We start from the raw sequence: 19161 nt of genomic DNA on the forward strand, positions 1-19161 counted from the left end.
CATTGGATAATAATGTTTGAGCATAGGGCAGGGGTTGGTCTGGCCCTGTAGAGATGACTGGTGCTGGTTGTTATAAGGTCTGAGGGATGGGTAGAGTTGAAGATGCCTGTGGCAAACAGCACTGATGTGGAATTTGTGTGGTATCCAGTTGTTTTGATAGTGCTTCCAGAATATTTGTTGCAGGCAACTTATCAACTATATCTCTCAGGAGCAGTGACACACACCTGAATGTAGATATACAATGCATACAGTGCCATCTGAAAATATTCAGACCCCTTGACCTTTTCCACATTTTGTTACGTTACAGCTTAATTCTAAAATTGATTAAAGTTTTTTTCTTTTCTTTTTCTTATCAATCTACACACACTACACCATAATGACAAAGCAAAAACAGGTTTTTAGACATGTTTTAGCATTTTTTTTAAACCATCACATTTACATAAGTGTTGTGACCCTTTACTCAGTACTTTGTTGAAGCACATTTGGCAGCAACTACAGCCTCGAGTCTTGGGTATGATGCTACGAGCTTGGCACACCTGTATTTGGGCAGTTTCTCCCATTCTTCTCTGCAGATCCTCTCTGGCTCTATCAGGTTGGATGGGGAGCGTTGCTGCACAGCTATTTTTCAGGTCTCTCGAGATGTTTGATCGGGTTCAAATCCGGGCTCTGGCTGGGCCACTCAAGGACATTCAGAGACTTGTCCCGAAGCCACTCCTACGTTTTCTTGGCTTTGTGCTTAGGGTCGTTGTCCTGTTGGAAGAAGGACAACCCCTTCGCCCCGTCTGAGGTTCTGAGCGCTCTGGAGCAGGTTTTCATCAAGGATATCTGTACTTTGCTCTGTTCATCTGTGCCTCGATCCTGACTAGTCTCCCAGTCCCTGCCGCTGAAAAACATCCCCACAGCATGATGATGCTGTCACCACCATGCTTCACCAAAGGGATGGTGTTAGGTTTCCTCCAGATGTGAAGCTTGGCATTCAGGCCAGAGTTCAATTTTGGTTTCATCAGACCAGAGAATCTTGTTTTTCATGGTCAGAGTCTTTAGGTGCCTTTTGGCAAACTCCAAGCGGGCTGTCATGTGCCTTTTATTGAGGAGTGGCTTCCATCTGGCCACTCTACCATAAAGGCCTGATTTGGTGGAGTGCTGCAGGGATGGTTGTCTTTCTGGAAGGTTCTCCCATCTCCACTTAGGAACTCTAGAGCTCTGTCAGGGTGACCATCGGGTTCTTGGTCACCTCCCTGACCAAGGCCTCTTTTCCCCCGATTGCTCAGTTTGGCTGGGCGGCTAGCTCTTGGTACAGTCTTGGTGGTTCCACACTTCTTCCATTTAAGAATGATGGAGGGCACTGTGTTCTTGGGGACCCTTTTTGGTACCCTTCCCCAGATCTGTGCCTTGACACAATCCTGTCTCAGAGCTCTATGGACAATTTCTTCAACCTCATGGCTTGGTTTTTGCTGTGACATGCACTGCCAACTGTGTAACCTTTTTATAGACAGTTATGTGCCTTTCCAAATCTAATCAATTGAATTTACCACAGGTGGACTCCAAGTTGTAGACACATCTCAAGGATGATAAATGGAAACAAGATGCACCTGAGCTCAATTTCGAGTCTCATAAAAGGGTCTGAATACTTATGTAAATAAGGTATTTCTGTTTTCTAGGTAATACATTTGGTAACATTAAAAAATAAAAACTGTTTTTGCATTGTCATTATGGGGTATTGTGTGTAAATTGCTGAGGATTTTTTATTTAATCCATTTTAGAATAAGACCAACATAACATTTGTAAAATGTCCAGGGGTCTGAATATATCTTTGGTGTTACTGCTATTATTTTGCAGTGAGGTATGTGAGAGATTCTGAAACTGAGTTATGTTGGGGAACTAGAGCAAATAGAATTCAGAAAATTCTTTCAGCTTAAATGGGAGGGGCAAAACTGGGGATTCTTGAGCACAACTTGCAAATCATGTTCAAACTAACCCAGAGAATGAGGTAGGAATAAATGTTTTTAGGAATTAATTCCAGGCAACTCCCTACAGATTCCACATACTTGATACACTACATGGCCAAAAGTGAGTGGACAACCCTTCAAATGAGTGGATTTGGCTATTTCAGGCACACTTATTGCTGACAGGTGTATAAACTCAAGCACACAGCTATGCGGTCTCAATAGACAAACATTGCCAGTAGAATGGCCCATACTGAAGAGCTCAGTGACATTCAATGTGGCATCGTCATAGGATGCCAACTTTCCAACAAGTCAGTTCGTCAAATTTCTGCCCTGCTAGAGCTGCCCCAATCAACTGTAAGTGCTTTTATTGTAAAGTGGAAACATCTAGGAGCAACAACCGCTCAACCCCGAAGTGGTAGGCCACACAAGCTCACAGAACAGGGCCACTGAAGCAGGTTGCAACACTCACTACCGAGTTTCAAACGGCCTCTGGAAGCAAAGTCAGTACAATAATTGTTCATCGAGAGCTTCATGAAATGGGTTTCCATGGCCGAGCAGCCACACACAAGATCACCATGCGCAATGCCAAGCATCAGCTGGAGTGGTGTAAAGCTCACCGCCATTGAACTCTGGAGCAGTGGAAACACGTTCTCTGGAGTGATGAAACATGCTTCACCATCTGGCAGTCCGATGGACAATCTGGGTTTGGCGAATGCCAAGAGAACGCTACCTGCCCGACTGCATAGTGCCAACTGTAAACTTTGGTGGAGGAGGAATAATGGTCTGGGGCTGTTTTTCATGGTTCGTGCTAGGCCCCTTAGTTCCATTGAAGGGAAATCTTGACGCTACAGCAGACAATGACATTCTAGGCGATTCTGTGCTTCCAATTCTGTGGCAACAGTTTGGGGAAGGCCCTTTCCTGTTCCAGCATGACAATGCCCCTGTGCACAAAGCAAGGTCCATACAGAAATGGTTTGTCGAGATCAGTGTGGAAGAACTTGACTGGCCTGCATAGAGCCCTGTCTATTGAACACCTTTGGTATGAATTGGCACGCCGACCCAGGTCTAATCGCTCAACACCGGTGGCCGACCTCACTAATGCTCTTGTGGCTGAATGCTGCGGGGACTTGCTTCCAATGTTCCAACATCTGGTGGAAAGCCTTCCCAGAAGAGTGGAGGCTGTTATAGCAGCAAAGGGAGGGACCAAGTCCATATTAATGCCCATGATTTTGGAATAAGATGTTTATCAAGCAGGTGTCCATATACTTTTGGCCATGCAGTGTAACTTCTCCAGTTGAATAGATTTTGTTATTCAAGGGCGCGTTATCTATTTTGTGCAAAATGTTACGTCACGCATGCGAGATTGACCGTGTGTGTGTGTGTGTGTGTGTGTGTGTGTGTGTGTATAGACAAACATGCACCATCTTATTGTGAAATACTATAAGAAGATGGTGTGATGTGTTTTGACCTCTGTAGGACCCCTTACAACAATAGTGATCCTCAAGCTAAATGTAAGTATGATGGACTTGTATGCCCATTCTCCAGTGAAACTTGTAGGTGTGTTTACTCTGCAGTGACACTCTAGAAGCTATTCAAAACAGCAGTGCATTTTAGCTGTTTAAATTCTCTCTTTAACTCTGTTAAAGCTGTGAAACTAATATCTACTGCTACTTCGGAACCTCTATGCAAACCATTTCTGTTAGGATAATCTTCATTCTTTTTATTTTGTCATACCCTGTACTTCTTACACACTGCAGAGCAAACAATGACTTGTCTAATATGGCTGCGTTTAGTCGGGCCCCAATTCTGATATTTTTTTCCCCACTAAATTGTATTTTGACCAATCAGATCAGCTCTGAAAAAGATCTGCTGTGAAAAGATCGGATGTGATTGGTCAAAACAACAAATTAGTGAGAAAAAGATCAGAAGTGGGCTGCCTGTGTGAACGCAGCCTAAAGTATGTAGTGAACTGATTTTTTTTAAGCAATTGTTTGGTAAACAATTGCTGTGGTAAATAAGAAAATCATTCCAAAAATGACAGTTGACAAACTAAAATAGCCAAGTAGTGAGTCAGTTGTATTGTTAAAATATGTCTGAATTATTTGAATAATGTTACATTTTCAAGTACTTGAAATAAATATTTTAACCTGGGGTGCATTCATTACGCTGATTCTGTTGCAAAACGTTTAATCTGTTGCACAAAAGTTTTACGCCAAATGGAAAATGTTTTGTAACATTGTTTTTATTGGACAAATTCAGGTAGGTCCTGCATCATTTCATGCTGTTTGGTTCTCAAACGCTAAATGGTTTCTGTTGCGAAATGTAATGAATTTGATTGATTGTCATTGAGGTTGTAATGATCAGTCAACACTTACCCATTTATCATTCCACTCCAAGTGGAGTTCCACTCTTATTTAATTTTAACAGATAAATGTGGTTTAACATGAATGTAGAGATGTGTAATCTCAGTTTAACTTTTTTGCAAAAAAATATTTGCTTTATTTGCAAATGTTTTCCTTTGATGGAAAAGTTTAAATAGTTTTTATAAAATTTGCAGACATTCTGTATTATTATTATTATTATTATTAGGCACCCAGAATTGTATTTGACAAATAGGTGTTAGCAATCTGCTTTTAATTTGTATGAAACTGAACATTTTATTTTATTTGTCCTATCCTTTGAACAAATGAGGTCCCCTTGGCATTTTGTGGTATTTTAGTTGTTGCAAAGACTGGCAAACTTGTAAATATCAAATAAAATTGTACAAAATGATGTAGTTCTGTCTTATTTAGCCCCATGTCAAACTTGGTTGGTTTAAGGGTTTGTAAGGTACACACTTGTGGTAGTCGGCGCATCGAGGCGGCAGCGTAGCCTGTCAAATCGGAGGGCATGTTGTCCGGTCCTCTGGCAGTCTCTACATGGTTCAATTCTCGGGCCGACTCTTTTCCCTGTATATATCAATGATGTTGCTCTTGCTGCGGGCGATTCCCTGATCCACCTCTACGCAGACAACACCATTCTGTATACTTCTGGCCCTTCCTTGGACACTGTGCTATCTAACCTCCAAACGAGCTTCAATGCCATACAACACTCCTTCCGTGGCCTCCAACTGCTCTTAAACGCTAGTAAAACCAAATGCATGCTTTTCAACCGTTCACTGCCTGCACCCGCACGCCCGACTAGCATCACCACCCTGGATGGTTCCGACCTAGAATATGGGGCGGCAGGGTAGCCTAGTGGTTATGAGTGTTGGACAAGTAACTGAAAGGTTGCAAGTTGAAATCCCCAGCTGACAAAGTACAAATCTGTCGTTCTGACCCTGAACAAGGCAGTTAACCCACTGTTCCTAGGACGGCATTGAAAATAAAAATTTGTTCTTAACTGACTTGCCTAGTTAAATAAAGGTACAATTTAAAAAATGTGACAACGTTTGATTTGATTTGACAACACAGTTATTTTACACGTGCAACAATTTTGCCAACTAGGGACTAGCTAACTGGATTGGGATCAAAGCACCATTGTAACAGTGCATTTTGTTCTACCTGGAGCAGATTGTCAAACAAGCAATCTTCTGAAAAACACATCCACATCCAGGGGTTAAATGTAGTGAGAGACATGGGAACTGAATCTATTACAAGTTAGAATCAAAAGCTGAGTATTTTTAGTAAAAGCCTGTCTGTCATCTATACTAGATAGATAATAAAATGCATTACAGGCAGTGTAGATTAATTATTCATGCCAGGAGGACTATTGGAATTCCTAGGACAGAGGGTTGAAAAACCTGCCTTACAGTAGGGGCATCGAAGAGCTAGAGACGAGGAGAGGAATCCTATAGTGAAGGAGGCCATTATACAGTGCTGAAGTCCCACCCCTGCAGTCGTCAATTGTTACCACAGCCGCAAAGTAATAAACCCCGCCTGTTTCTACTATTGCTCTTCTTAAAATCTGATTTTAAACCTATCCTTAACCTCATTCCTAACCCCAAAACATAAATAAAACCCAAAAAGCACAATTCCCCCCCCCCCCCCTTTTGTTTCTCTCGACATAGCCAATTTGTACTTTGTGGCTGTGCTATCTAATGAAAACACCCCTGCTGAACAACATACATACCCATCAGATCATCCTTTCCTCTCATTTTCTTGTTAGCGTATCTCACAAGACTAGCGATTCGAATGCGATGTAACTTTACTTTCACAACCTTTGGAGTAAAAAAAATGAAGTAACCTAGTGTTTTGATGTTCCATTCCACGTCTGGCTTGAATTAATCACCTCGTACAGCGAGTTAGCTAGCTAAAGCTCTGGTAAGATGCTTACCTTGACTGCTATATTCCTTCATTCTCAGCTAGCTAGCAGCTAATATTGTGTTAGCCAACAAGCTAACTAGCTAACAAGTTAGCTACCTAGCTGGCAATCTGTTAAAAAAAATAGGTGTGTCAGATTAAGTGCAATCTCTGATTCAAGTTTAGATGTTTATCATTTTATCTAATGCCATGTAACTTGATGGCAAGACAAGTAGGCAGAAGAAGTGTTTTAAGGGTGAGCTAGCTAGCTTGGCAAGTTAGCTCCTGGGCGGTTTGGTACTCGTTTTTGAAAGCTATCTTCCAGTGTATTTTGATGTGATGCACCAGCGATGGGGTTTGGTAGTACTGTTTAACTAACCTGTCACAATCTGTTCACAGATGCACTCTGAATGTTTAGTTGCCATACAGTTGAAGTTATTGTCCCAACAACAGCAGTAGCTAGCTACAACGACCACCATCAAGAGATAGCTGTGGTTCAGTGGTGAATCATCAGGTGGAAGAAGACTTGAGAGAGAGAGTCCTATGCTGGACCTTTGGCTACCTACCAAAGCAGCATCTGTTCACTTCCACAGACAGACAGAGGGATAAAAATGCCTCTTGGATTGGGTAGAAGGAAGAAAGCATCTCCACTAGTGGAGAACGAGGAAGCTGAGCCGATCCGAGCGGGTCTTAATGTCCCAGGAATGGACGGCCTGGATGGAGGTGGTGTGGGGCTCGGGGAGGGTACTACCCAGGAGGGTCTGCCACCCCCACCCACCAGCCTGAGACCTCGTCTGATCTTCCACACCCAGCTTGCACACGGTAGCCCCACGGGACGCATCGAGGGCTTCAGCAACGTGCGAGAGCTCTACACCAAGATCGGAGAGGCCTTTGGGATCGCACCACCAGAGGTGAACAATATGACGACTGACGTGTGTGTGTGTGTGTGTGTGAGAGAGAGAGAGAGAGATCTGCTTCAGTTTATCCCTTTACTGACTCACTTTCTAACTCTTCAGGTGATGTTCTGCACTCTGAACACTCACAAGGTGGACATGGACAAGTTACTGGGGGGTCAGATTGGGCTGGAGGACTTTATTTTTGCCCATATCAAAGGCCAGAGGAAGGAGGTGGAAGTGTTCAAGGGGGAGGACGCCCTGGGGTTGACCATCACTGATAATGGAGCTGGCTACGCCTTCATCAAGGTGGGCATGGTTACTGGCTAGGAAATCAGTCGTCTCTGTCTGTCACCTCTGATAGGTCTGGCAGTGGAAGGAAATGCATCAGCATCACACACAGAGGACTAAAAATAGAACAAAATGGGAGCGTTTGAAACGCAGAGCCCCAATTGCAGCGACATTGTGGAATGTACAGTAGACTGAATATAAGATGTTAGTTAATTGCCTTTGCACATTATAGAGTTGTTTATGTTGCCCACTGCCAAATTGGCTGATTGTGTGAAATGGTGGATTTTTCCTTTGTCTCATCCTGTCCCTTCCAGAGAATAAGGGAGGGTAGCGTGGTCCATCAGATCCAGGTCATCAACGTGGGAGACATGATTGAGTCCATCAACGGCCACAGTCTCATTGGCTGTCGACACTACGAGGTGGCCAAGATGCTCAAGGAGCTGCCCAAGGGGAAGGACTTTGTTCTCAAGATGGTGGAGCCCTTGAAAGCTTTCGGTGGGTTTGTGTATGTGTGTGTATGAGAGATTGTGTGTGCTGACACAGTAATTATGAATCATATTATGGTGTGACAGATTATATTTAGGAATGAGTCAGCAGTTATCAAACTTTGTAATGCCTTTTACTAATTGCTCTTATATTATCATTGACTATCTAGATATAGAATTAGGAGGTTAGAAACCTGATGCTCCTTTGACATGTTATGTTGTCTCCCTTACCTGTAGACATGATCAGCCAGAGGTCAGGAGGGGCCCGGGCTGGCTCAGGAACCCAGCTGGGGACAGGGAAGGGCACCCTGCGTTTACGCTCCAAAGGCCCAGCCACAGTGGAGGAGCTGGTGAGTGTGTGTTGGTTCTTCTATTACCGTTAATAAGGTTAACATGGTTTCAGGTCATGACTATGTTTGTGGTATTTATTTGACAGCCCTCTGCATTTGAGGAGAAAGCCATAGAGAAAGTGGATGACCTCCTGGAGAGTTACATGGGCATCAGAGACAGTGAGCTGGGTAAGGGAGACGGTGTGTGTATATGTGTGAATGTGATTCACACATGCAGCTCCTGTTAGCAGTGATGACTTGTGTGTTGCCACTTCAAATCAAATGTTATTTGTTACGTGCTTCGTAAACAACAGGTGTAGACTAATGGTGACATGCTTACTCACGGACCCTTCCCAACAATGCAGAGAGATAGAAATAATAGAAAAGTAAAACATGTAATAATAGATACACAATGAGTAACGATAACTTGGCAATATACACAGGGTACCAGTACTGAGTCTGTGCAGGGTACGAGGTAGATGTGTACATTTGACTAGGAATAAAGTGACAAATAATAAACGTATGTGATGAGGCAAAGTTTGTGCAAAAGGGGTCAATGCAAACAGTCTCGGTAGCTATTTGGTTAACTATTTAACTTCCTATTACTTTGTTGTGCTGTGGTTGACCCCTCTCCCTCACTGTCAGCTGCTACAATGGTGGAGCTGGGGAAGGACAAAAAGAACCCAGATGAGTTTGCCGAGGCGTTGGACGAGACCCTTGGTGACTTCGCCTTCCCGGATGAATTTGTTTTTGACGTCTGGGGTGCCATCGGGGACGCCAAGGTCGGCCGGCTGTAACCGGAGGGAGCAGGGGACCAACCTGTGTGTGGTTTTGAATGCTGAGGCACCAACCTGCAACAAACAGAACTACTAGGAAACACCACACTACCATCATGTGATTTACTTATTGTTTTCTGTGTACTTATTATTTTTTACGTGGAGTTTACTACTCTTGTTGGGATACTTTTGGGGGAGACTCTTTGGGAGGATAGAGACAGTGTATGGGAGAGGATAGAGGACTCTGATCACTAGCTCTGATCACTCGATCAGGCTGAAAATACTCTCATCAGACTCAGACTATTGAATGCAATACGTGGAGGTTATTGTGTTCAAACGGCAAGTGCTTTTCAATGTTCTTCCAGGTCTCGTGGTTGTGGACACACCTCCTGACCTTGAACACGTCACATGTTAACGCCCAGGTCTTTGTTCCACTAGTCCTCTGAGGAACAATCCCGAGAACAACAAGTGGGAGAAGTGAGGGACCACGGCTTACATGTACCTACCCTTTTGAAGTTTTGAGTTCAAACAAACTGTGATTTTCCTCCCCCCACTTTGCACTGTCTTGCACTGCGCTGTAGAAAATATAAGAAAAGTGCATTGTACTTCACTGGAGCAGTCACTCACTACATAGCACTGGTGCATAGAACTGGACTACAGTATTTGTGTTCTGTGCGGTGTTGTTCAGAGAGAGGCGTATTGAGATGCTCAGGCCCAGAATGTCCTGGTCAAATCGCATGGTCAGAAAAAACATCTTATTAGCCCATGCTATTATTGTTTGTCTCCTCGTTGTGAGTTCTTTTGGTTTATGTGCTGTTGAGTGTCACTATTGAAGGAGGGTTTTGGCTGCTGAAGGTTCACAATGCGTAGACTGTCACTACAAAATTAGCTGCAGCTTTTTCTATGGTTCAAACTACAATCATTATCAGTTTTTCTGAAGTGAATAAGGTATAGAAACAAGCTGCACTTGACCTGTAGCACATCTCAGTCTGTTAACAAAGATAGTCTGGTTAATACTTAAATGGTCCCCTTTGCCAGGGAAACTCCAGTATTAAGAAAAACAGTGTTATATTACAGTATTTTAAGAATTTGAAGTACATGTTTAAAAAAAAAAAATGTTTAAAAAAGCTATTGACTTATTGGTAGACTGAGCCTTTAATTTTTTAAGAAATGTTTTTGCAGGATTTTTTTAAAGGAGTGGTGTTTTAAATGAAAAGGAGTTGTGTAACTGATGAGGAATTTCCTTTGTTTTAATTGAGTTGGTGGTAAAAAATGAAAACTGATATCCATGCCAAAAGCATTGGCATTTCCAATAGACTGCATTTTTTAGGGACCAGACAGTCTCAATATGAAGGAGCCAAATAGTTATGCGCATAAGTCATGGAGCGTAATGAAAGTAATGAAAGGAAAATGCACCATTATGCAATTCTGCAATGAAATGAAGGACCAAGTCCAACACTGTTACTTTAGGAAAGACCCTGGACACTACCATAGGAACAGAATGATGTCATTATCAAACCAAACTACTTTCTGCAAAGTCATCTGGCTTTTAGTGACTTCTTTATAGATGAATAAAAAAACATGCAATATGGGTCAAAGTTCCAAGATATAGAAAATAATTACTCAACATAGAAAATATTTCTTTTCATAACTTTTCCAGGTTTTATCTTTTCCATAGTCTATCTCTGAATGAACAACATATTTTTGTAGTAAATTGTTTGGTTGTTTTTCTGTACATCAATGCTGTTGAAGTATATCTAGATGGTTACTATCATAAAATACTGATAATAGGCACTGTAATACTGAGGACATTGTTTTGGTATGGCTTTCTATTACAATGTCTGATTTATAATGGCAATAATAATGACGAAATTATGAAATCAGATGTTTTCCATGTCTTTCCCTCAGTTGAATACACAAATGTTGCCTTGGACTCTTCAACAGGAAATATTTCCCTAGATGTAATTCATATTACTATATTATGTCAGATTGTTTAGCAGAAAAAAGTGCCAAATCTTTTTTTAAATTTTTTAAAATAATTTTCCTGAGTGGGGCAAGAAAATGAATTAGCGTCAGGTCGTAGTCAAGCTGATATTTTGCACAGGCTGGCTGAGTTGGTGTTCACCTGCGAATGGAAACATGTTCTTCTTAGAGAGACAAACACATCACCCCCTGGAGTGCTGTGTGTTTATAGGTGTGTAATCAGGTCCTGTTCTCACCTCAAAAAATACATGCATCTAATCACTCCCTTCAGCCCTCAATAGTAGGACAGTTTGGGAATACAATACACAATGGGAATTTGATATGGCGTATCAATGTTTGAGAGTCACATCTATGATTTAATTTGTAATTGTACTGATACTAATCTTAGTCCTGGGATGGAATATATACAGCCTCTAAATGCTTGGCTCAGCATCCCAGGTTCTGGAAGTTTTTGCCACGGTCAACCTTTAGCGGTCTGAATCCCCAAAACAACCATGTTTACTGCATACAGTTCACTGGACACAGCACGTCATTTCAACGTTGAAATGTGGGTAATATTTGGTTGAGATGTTGATCAATGTGATTTCAATTTTATTCACCCACTCAAAGACAGCCAGAAGTTTGTTGAATTCCTAATGTGTTATCACTATGCTCTAAATCTTCTAAAATTGATTAAATTATATTTTTTCCTCATCAATCTGCTCACAATACCCCATAATGACAAAGCGAAAACAGGTTTTAGCAAATGTATTAAACATACAAAACATATACCCTATTTACATAAGTATTCATACACTTCCTATGAGACCTGAAATTGAGGTCAGGTGCATCCTGTTTCCATTGATCATCTTTTAGAAGTTTCTACAACTTGATTGGAGTCCACCTGTGGTAAATTCAATAGATTTGACATGATTTGGAAAGGCACACACCTGTTGATATAATGTCCTACAGTTAACAGTGCATGTCAGAGCAAAAACCAAGCCATGAGGTTGAAGGAATTGTCCGTAGAACGCTGAGACAGGATTGTGTCGAGGCACAGATAGGGGGGTACCACAACATTTCTTCAGCATTGAAGGTGCACTGTAAGATACAGTGGCCTCCATCATTCTTAAGTTAGGAACCACCAAGAATCTTCCTAGAGCTGGCCACCCAACCAAACTGAGCAATCGGGGGAGAAGAGCCTTGGTCAGGGAGGTGACCAAGAACCTGATGGTCACTATGAATGAGCTCCAGTGTTCTTCTGTGGAGATGGGAGAACCTTTCAGAAGGACAACCATCTCTGAAGCACTCCACCAATCAGGTCTTCATGGTAGAGTGGCCAGACGGAAGCCACTCCTCAGTAAAAGGCACATGCCAGCCAGCTTGGAGTTTGCTTAGAGACACCTAATGGACTCTGACCATGAGAAACAATATTCTCTGGTCTGATGAAACCAAGATTGAACTCAACGTCAACAAAACGAAGGAGATGATCGTGGACTTCAGGAAACAGCAGAGGGAGCACCCCCCTATCCACATCGACGGGACAGTAGTGGAGAGGGTATCAGTGTACACATCACGGACAAACTGAAATGGTCCACCCACACAGACCGCGGTGAAGGAGGCTGAAGAAATGTGGCTTGTCGCCTAAAACCCTCACAAACTTTTACAGATGCGCAATTAAGAGCATTCTATCGGACTGTATCACAGCCTGGTACGGCAACTGCACCGCCCTCAACCACATGGCCCTCCAGAGGGTGGTGCGGTCTGCACAACACATCACCGGGGGCAAACTACCTGTCCTCCAGGAAACCTACAGCACCCGACGTCACAGGAAGGCCAAAAAGATCATCAAGGACAACAACCAGCTGAGCCACTGCCTGTTTACCCCATTACCATCCAGAAGGCGAGGTCAGTACAGGTGCATCAAAGCTGGGACCGATAGAAGCTGTTTTTCAATCTCAAGGCCATCAGACTGTTAAACAGCCATCACTAACACATTCTCATGATAGCACATTGGTAGTAGTCAGTGGCAAATAGAAAAGCCGAGTTTGGTTAAAACCCTGGATGGGAAACCAAATTAATAGCTGTAGATCAACTCGCCAGTAGGAGGTGCTGCCCAGCCTATAGTGTTTTTTGTTGATAGTGGATATAATGTTGAAGATTTAGCCTACTGTTCTGACTTGGTGTAGCATATAACCTGTTTTCGAGAAATGTATCATCGAATATTGTAAGAGCTTTCATTGTCTGTTTATATGCCCCCTTTATTTATCCTATGGTTCTGACTTGGTGTACAGGGAGAACACTGTAAAAATGGACCATGTTCTGAATTCTGTCGCTTTACATTTCAAAGTGCTGAACAAATAGTTATATGGACTATGTCCGTCCTAGCTCATTAATGTCTAAATTGAAATTACGGCTTGCCTCTTATCCGCTTGTCGTCCCCTTATGCAATAGTTTGTACATCTCAATTGTCAGTAGCAACCACATTTGTTTAAGCAAGTCAGCTATAACAGCTATGTTTTTTTTAAAGGCAATAAATGAGGCTGATTTATCTGTTTCACTGCCAGACAAAGCTCAGATGATAGCCAGGTGTAGCAGTAGTAAGGATTCACTCCATGGCGCTGAAAAGAAAGCTCTGCTGTTGGGACAGCTTTATGTAGGCCCTAACAGTTTATGGGCACTGTTTGTCACCATTATAGTGCAATTCATGTATTGTTCAGTGTTGTGTAGTGACTGCTGGCATGTACAGTGGGGCAAAAAAGTATTTAGTCAGCCACCAATTGTGCAAGTTCTCCCACTTAAAAAGATGAGAGGCCTGTAAATTTCATCATAGGTACACTTCAACTATGACAGACAAAATGAGGGGAAAAAATCCAGAAAATCACATTGTAGGATTTAAAAAAATGTTATTTGCAAATTATGGTGGAAAATAAGTATTTGGTCAATAACAAAAGTTTATCTCAATACTTTGTTATATACCCTTTGTTGGCAATGACAGAGGTCAAATGTTTTCTGTAAGTCTTCACAAGGTTTTCACACACTGGTATTTTGGCCCATTCCTCCATGCAGATCTCCTCTAGAGCAGTGATGTTTTGGGGCTGTTGCTGGGCAACATGGACTTTCAACTCCCTCCAAAGATTTTCTATGGGGTTGAGATCTGGAGACTGGCTTGGCCACTCCAGGACCTTGAAATGCTTCTTACGAAGCCACTCCTTCGTTGCCCGGGCGGTGTGTTTGGGATCCAGCCACGTTTCATATTCAATGCCCTTGCTGATGGTAGGCTTTGTTACTTTGGTCCCAGCTCTCTGCTGGTCATTCACTAGGTCCCCCCAAGCCCTGGGTGGCAGGCAAATAGCCCAGAGATAATTAGTAAAAAAATCCAAAGAACTTCACAGATCTTAATTCTAAAGGTCTTGAACACTGTGCTTGTTCAATGAACCATAAACAATGAATGAACATGCACCTCTGGAACGGTCGTTAAGACACTAACAACTTACAGACGGTAGGCAATTAAGGTCGCAGTTTTGAAAACTTAGGACACTAAAGAGGCCTTTCTACTGACTCTGGGAAAAACACCAAAAGAAAGATGCCCAAGGTCCCTGCTCATCTGTGTGAACATGCCTTAGGCATGCTGCAAGGAGGCATGAGGACTGCAGATTTGGCCAGGGCAATAAATTGCAATGTCTGTACTGTGAGACGCCTAAGACAGCGCTACAGGGAGAAAGGACAGACAGCTGATCGTCCTCACAGTGGCAGACCACGTGTAACAACACCTGCACAGGACCGGTACATCCAAACATCACACCTGCGGGACAGGTACAGGATGGGAACAACTGCCCGAGTTGCACAATCCCTCCATCAGTGCTCAGACTGTCCGCAATAGGCTGAGAGAGGCTGGACTGAGGGCTTGTAGGCCTATTGTAAGGCAGGTCCTCACCAGACATCACCGGGAACAACGTCGCCTATGGGCACAAACCCACTGTCGCTTGACCAGACAGGACTGGCAAAAAGTGCTCTTCACTGACGCGTCGCGGTTTGTCTCACCAGGGGTGATGGTCGGATTCCCGTTTATCGTCGAAGGAATGAGCGTTACACCGAGGCCTGTACTCTGGCGTGGGATCAATTTGGAGGTGGAGGGTCTGTCATGGTCTGAGGCGTCATGGTCTGAGGCGTCAGACTGAGCTTGTTGTCATTGCAGGCAATCAACGCTGTGCGTTACAGGGAAGACATCCTCCTCCCTCATGTGGTACCCTTCCTGCAGGCTCATGCTGATATGACCCTCCAGCATGACAATGACACCAGCCATATTGCTTGTTCTGTGTGTGATTTCCTGCAAGACAGGAATGTCTGTGTTCTGCCATGGCCAGCGAAGAGCCCGGATCTCAATCCCGCTGAGCATGTCTGGGACCTGTTGGATCGGAGTGTGAAGGATCGGGCCAACCCCCCCCCCCCCCCCCCCCCCCCCCCACACAGAAATGTCTGGGAACTTGCAGGTGCCTTGGTAGAAGCAAGAACAGGCAATTCTGGTGCAGTCCATGAGGAGGAGATGCACTGCAGTACTTAATGCAGCTGGTGGCCACATTCGATACAGACTGTTACTTTTGATTTTGACCCCCCTTTTGTTCAGGGACATATTATTCAATTTCTGTTAGTCACATGTCTGGGGAACAGGTTCAGTTTATGGCTCAGTTGTTGAATCTTGTTATGTTCATACACATATTTACACACATTTAAGTTTGCTGTAAATAAACATAGTTGACAGTGAGAGAACGTTTCTTTTTTTGCTGTGTTTATATATTTACAGTACCAGCCAAAAGTTTGGACACACCTACTCATTCAAGGGTTTTCTTTATTTTCACTATTTTCTATATTGTAGAATAATAGTGAAGACATCAAAATAAAATGTATAGAATCATGTAGTAACCAAAAAAGTGTCAAACAAATCAAAATATATTTTAGATTTGAGATTCTTCAAAGTAGTCACCCTTTGCCTTAGTATTGTCTCAACCAGCTTCACGAGGAATGCTTTTCCAATAGTCTTGAACGGGTTCCCACATATGCTGAGCACTTGTTGGCTGCTTTTCCTTCACTCTGTGGTTCAATTAATCCCAAACCATCTCAATTGGGTTGAAGTCGGGTGATTGTGGAGGCCAAGTCATCTGATGCAGCACTCCGTCACTCTCCTTGGTCAAATAGCCCTTACACAGCTTGGAGGTGTGTTTTTGGGTCATTGTCCTGTTGAAAAACAAATGATAATCCCACTAAGTGCAAACCAGATATGATGGAGTGTTGCTGCAGAATTCTGTGGTAGCCATGCTGGTTAAGTGTGCCTTGAATTCTAAATAAATCAGACAGTGTCAACAGCAAAGCACCATCACACCTCCTCCATGCTTCATGGTGGGAACCACACATGCGGCAATCACCCGTTTACGTACTCTGCGTTTCACAAAGACACAGAGGTTGGAACCAAAAATCTCAAATTTGGACTCTCAGATTTCCAGTGTTTTTTTTGCTCATGTTTCTTGGCCCAAGCAAGTCTCTTCTTATTAGTGTCCTTTTTAATAATGGTTTCTTTGCAGCAATTCGACCATCCATACAGCTATTACTAGCTTGCTCAACCTCTCTTTCGCATCGTCTGAGATCCCCAAAGATTGGAAAGCTGCCGCAGTCATCCCCCTCTTCAAAGGGGAAGACACTCTAGACCCAAACTGCTACAGACCTATATCTATCCTACCCTGCCTTTCTAAGGTCTTCTGGCCCTTCTTTGGACACTGTTAACTAACCTCCAGGCGAGCTTCAATGCCATACAACTCTCCTTCTGTGGCCCCCAACTGCTCTTAAATGCAAGCAAAACGAAATGCATGCTCTTCAACCGATCGCTGCCCAAACCTACTCACCCGTCCAGCATCGCTACTCTGGACGGTTCTGACTTATATGTGGACAACTACAAATACCTAGGGGTCTGGTTAGACTGTAAACTCTCCTTCCAGACTCACATTAAGCATCTCCAATCCAAAATTAAATCTAGAATCGGCTTCCTATTTCGCAAAAAAGTATCCTTCACTCATGCTGCCAAACATACCCTAGTAAAACTGACTATCCTACCGATCCTTGACTTCGGCGATGTCATTTACAAAATAGCCTCCAACACTACTCTTACTGCATCCAATTTGCTATCACAGTGCCATCCAAGGCCCCATATACTACCCACCACTGTGACCTGTATGCTCTCTTTGGCTGGCCCTCACTTCATATCCGTTGCCAAACCCACTGGCTCCAGGTCATCTAAGTCTTTGCTAGGTAAAGCTCCACCTTATCTCAGCTCACTGGTCACCATAGCAGCACCCACCCGCAGCATGCGCTCCAGCAGGTATATTTCACTGGTCACCCCCAAAGCCAATTCCTCCTTCGGCCTCTTTCCTTCCAGTTCTCTGCTGCCAATGACTGGAACAAACTGCAAAAATCACTGAAGCTGGAGACTCATATCTCCCTCACTAGCTTTAAGCACCAGCTGTCAGAGCAGCTCACAGATCACTGCACCTGTACATAGCCAATCTGTAAATAGCCCATCCAACTACCTCATCACCATATTGTTATTTATTTTGCTCCTTTGCACCCCAGTACTGCTACTTGCTCACTCATCTTCTGCACATCTATCACCCCAGTGTTTAATTTGCCATACTGTAATTTCGCCACTATGGCCTATTTATTGCCTCACCCCCCTTATCCTACCTCATTTGCACACACTGTATATAGACTTTCTCTATTGTATTATTGACTGTGTTTGTTTATTCCATGTCTAACTCTGTTTGCCGCAGTTGTAATTGAGAACATGTTCTCAACTAGCCTACCTGGTTAAATAAAGGTGAAATAAAACCCAGTTGATGTTGAGATGGAACTGTTACTTTAACTCTGAAGCATTTATTTGGGCTGCAATCTGAGGTGCAGTTAACTCTGGGTCTTCCTTTCCTGTGGCGGACCCCATGAGATCTAAAAACTTTAAAAGATCTTGAACGATTTAGGAATGACTGACCTTCATGTCTTAAAGTAATGAAGGTCTGTCATTTCTCTTTTAGCTTTTTTGAGCTGTTCTTGTCATAATATGGACTTGGTCTTTTACCAAATCTTCTGTATATCACCCCTACCTTGTCACAACACAACTGATTGGCTCAAATGCATTAAGAAGGAAAGAAATTCCACAAAGACACACCTGTTAATTGAAATGCATTCCAGGTGACTACCTCATGAAGCTGGTAGAGAGAATGCCAAGAGCTTGCAAAGCTGTCATCAAGGCAAAGGGTGGCTACTTTGAAGAGTCTCAAATATAAAACACATTTTGATTTAACACTTTTTTGGTTACTTCATGATTCCATATGTGTTATTTCATACAGCTGAAGTTGGAAGTTTACATACACCTTAGCCAAATACATTTAAACTCAGTTTTTCACAATTCCTGACTTTTAATCCTAGTAAAAATTGTCTTCGGTCAGTTGATCACCACTTTACCTCAAGAATGTGAAATGTCAGAATAATAGAAGAGTGATTTATTTAAGCTTGCATTTCTTTCATCACATTCCCAGTGGGTCAGAAGTTTACATACACTCAATTAGTTTTTGGTAGCATTGCTGTTAAATTGTTTAACTAGGGTCAAACGTTTCGATTAGCCTTCCGCGAACTTCCCATAAGTTGGGTGAATTTTGTCCCATTCCTTCTGACCGAGCTGGTGTAACTGAGTCAGGTTTGTAGGCCTCCTTGCTCGCACACGTTTTTTCAGTTCTGCCCACACATTTTCTATGGGATTGAGATCAGGGCTTTGTGATGGCCATTCTAATACCTTGACTTTGTTGTCCTTAAGCCATTTTGCCACAACTTTGGAAGTATGCTTGGGGTCATTTTCCATTTGGAAGACCCATTTGCGACCAAGCTTTAACTTCCTGGCTGATGTCTTGAGATGTTGCATCAATATATCCACATCATTTTCCTACCTCATGATGCAACTGTTTTGTGAAGTGCACCAGTCCTCCTGCAGCAAAGCACCCCCACAACATGATGCTGCCACCCCCGTGCTTCACGGTTGGGATGGTGTTCTTCGGCTTGCAAGCCTCCCCCTTTTTCCTCCAAACATAACGATGGTCATTATGGCCAAACAGTTCTATTTTTGTTTCATCAGACCAGAGGACATTTCTCCAAAAATAT

General features: G+C 43.0%; 1 protein-coding gene across 1 annotated transcript; it reads left to right on the forward strand.

Moving 5' to 3' along the window:
• The first annotated feature begins 6021 nt into the window (after positions 1 to 6021).
• LOC109888053 (PDZ domain-containing protein GIPC1-like) lies at positions 6022 to 11248 on the forward strand. Its single transcript, XM_031828003.1, has 7 exons — positions 6022 to 6250; positions 6629 to 7140; positions 7246 to 7431; positions 7728 to 7908; positions 8136 to 8248; positions 8335 to 8416; positions 8873 to 11248. Exons 2-7 carry the CDS (start codon positions 6841 to 6843, stop codon positions 9022 to 9024), a joined length of 1014 nt encoding a protein of 337 aa, XP_031683863.1. The 5' UTR covers positions 6022 to 6250; positions 6629 to 6840; the 3' UTR covers positions 9025 to 11248.
• Positions 11249 to 19161: the final 7913 nt, after the last annotated feature.

This window comes from Oncorhynchus kisutch, linkage group LG6, assembly GCF_002021735.2.
Source record: "Oncorhynchus kisutch isolate 150728-3 linkage group LG6, Okis_V2, whole genome shotgun sequence".
Lineage (NCBI taxonomy): Eukaryota > Metazoa > Chordata > Actinopteri > Salmoniformes > Salmonidae > Oncorhynchus > Oncorhynchus kisutch.

Excerpts from the sequence above, each read along its gene's own strand:
- LOC109888053 (XM_031828003.1), top strand. The coding sequence starts at position 6,841 with ATGCCTCTTGGATTGGGTAGAAGGAAGAAAGCATCTCCACTAGTGGAG. Across the intron at positions 7,432-7,727 it reads CTGGCTACGCCTTCATCAAG|AGAATAAGGGAGGGTAGCGT; the intron begins GTGGGCATGGTT and ends TGTCCCTTCCAG. Across the intron at positions 8,249-8,334 it reads CAGCCACAGTGGAGGAGCTG|CCCTCTGCATTTGAGGAGAA; the intron begins GTGAGTGTGTGT and ends TTTATTTGACAG.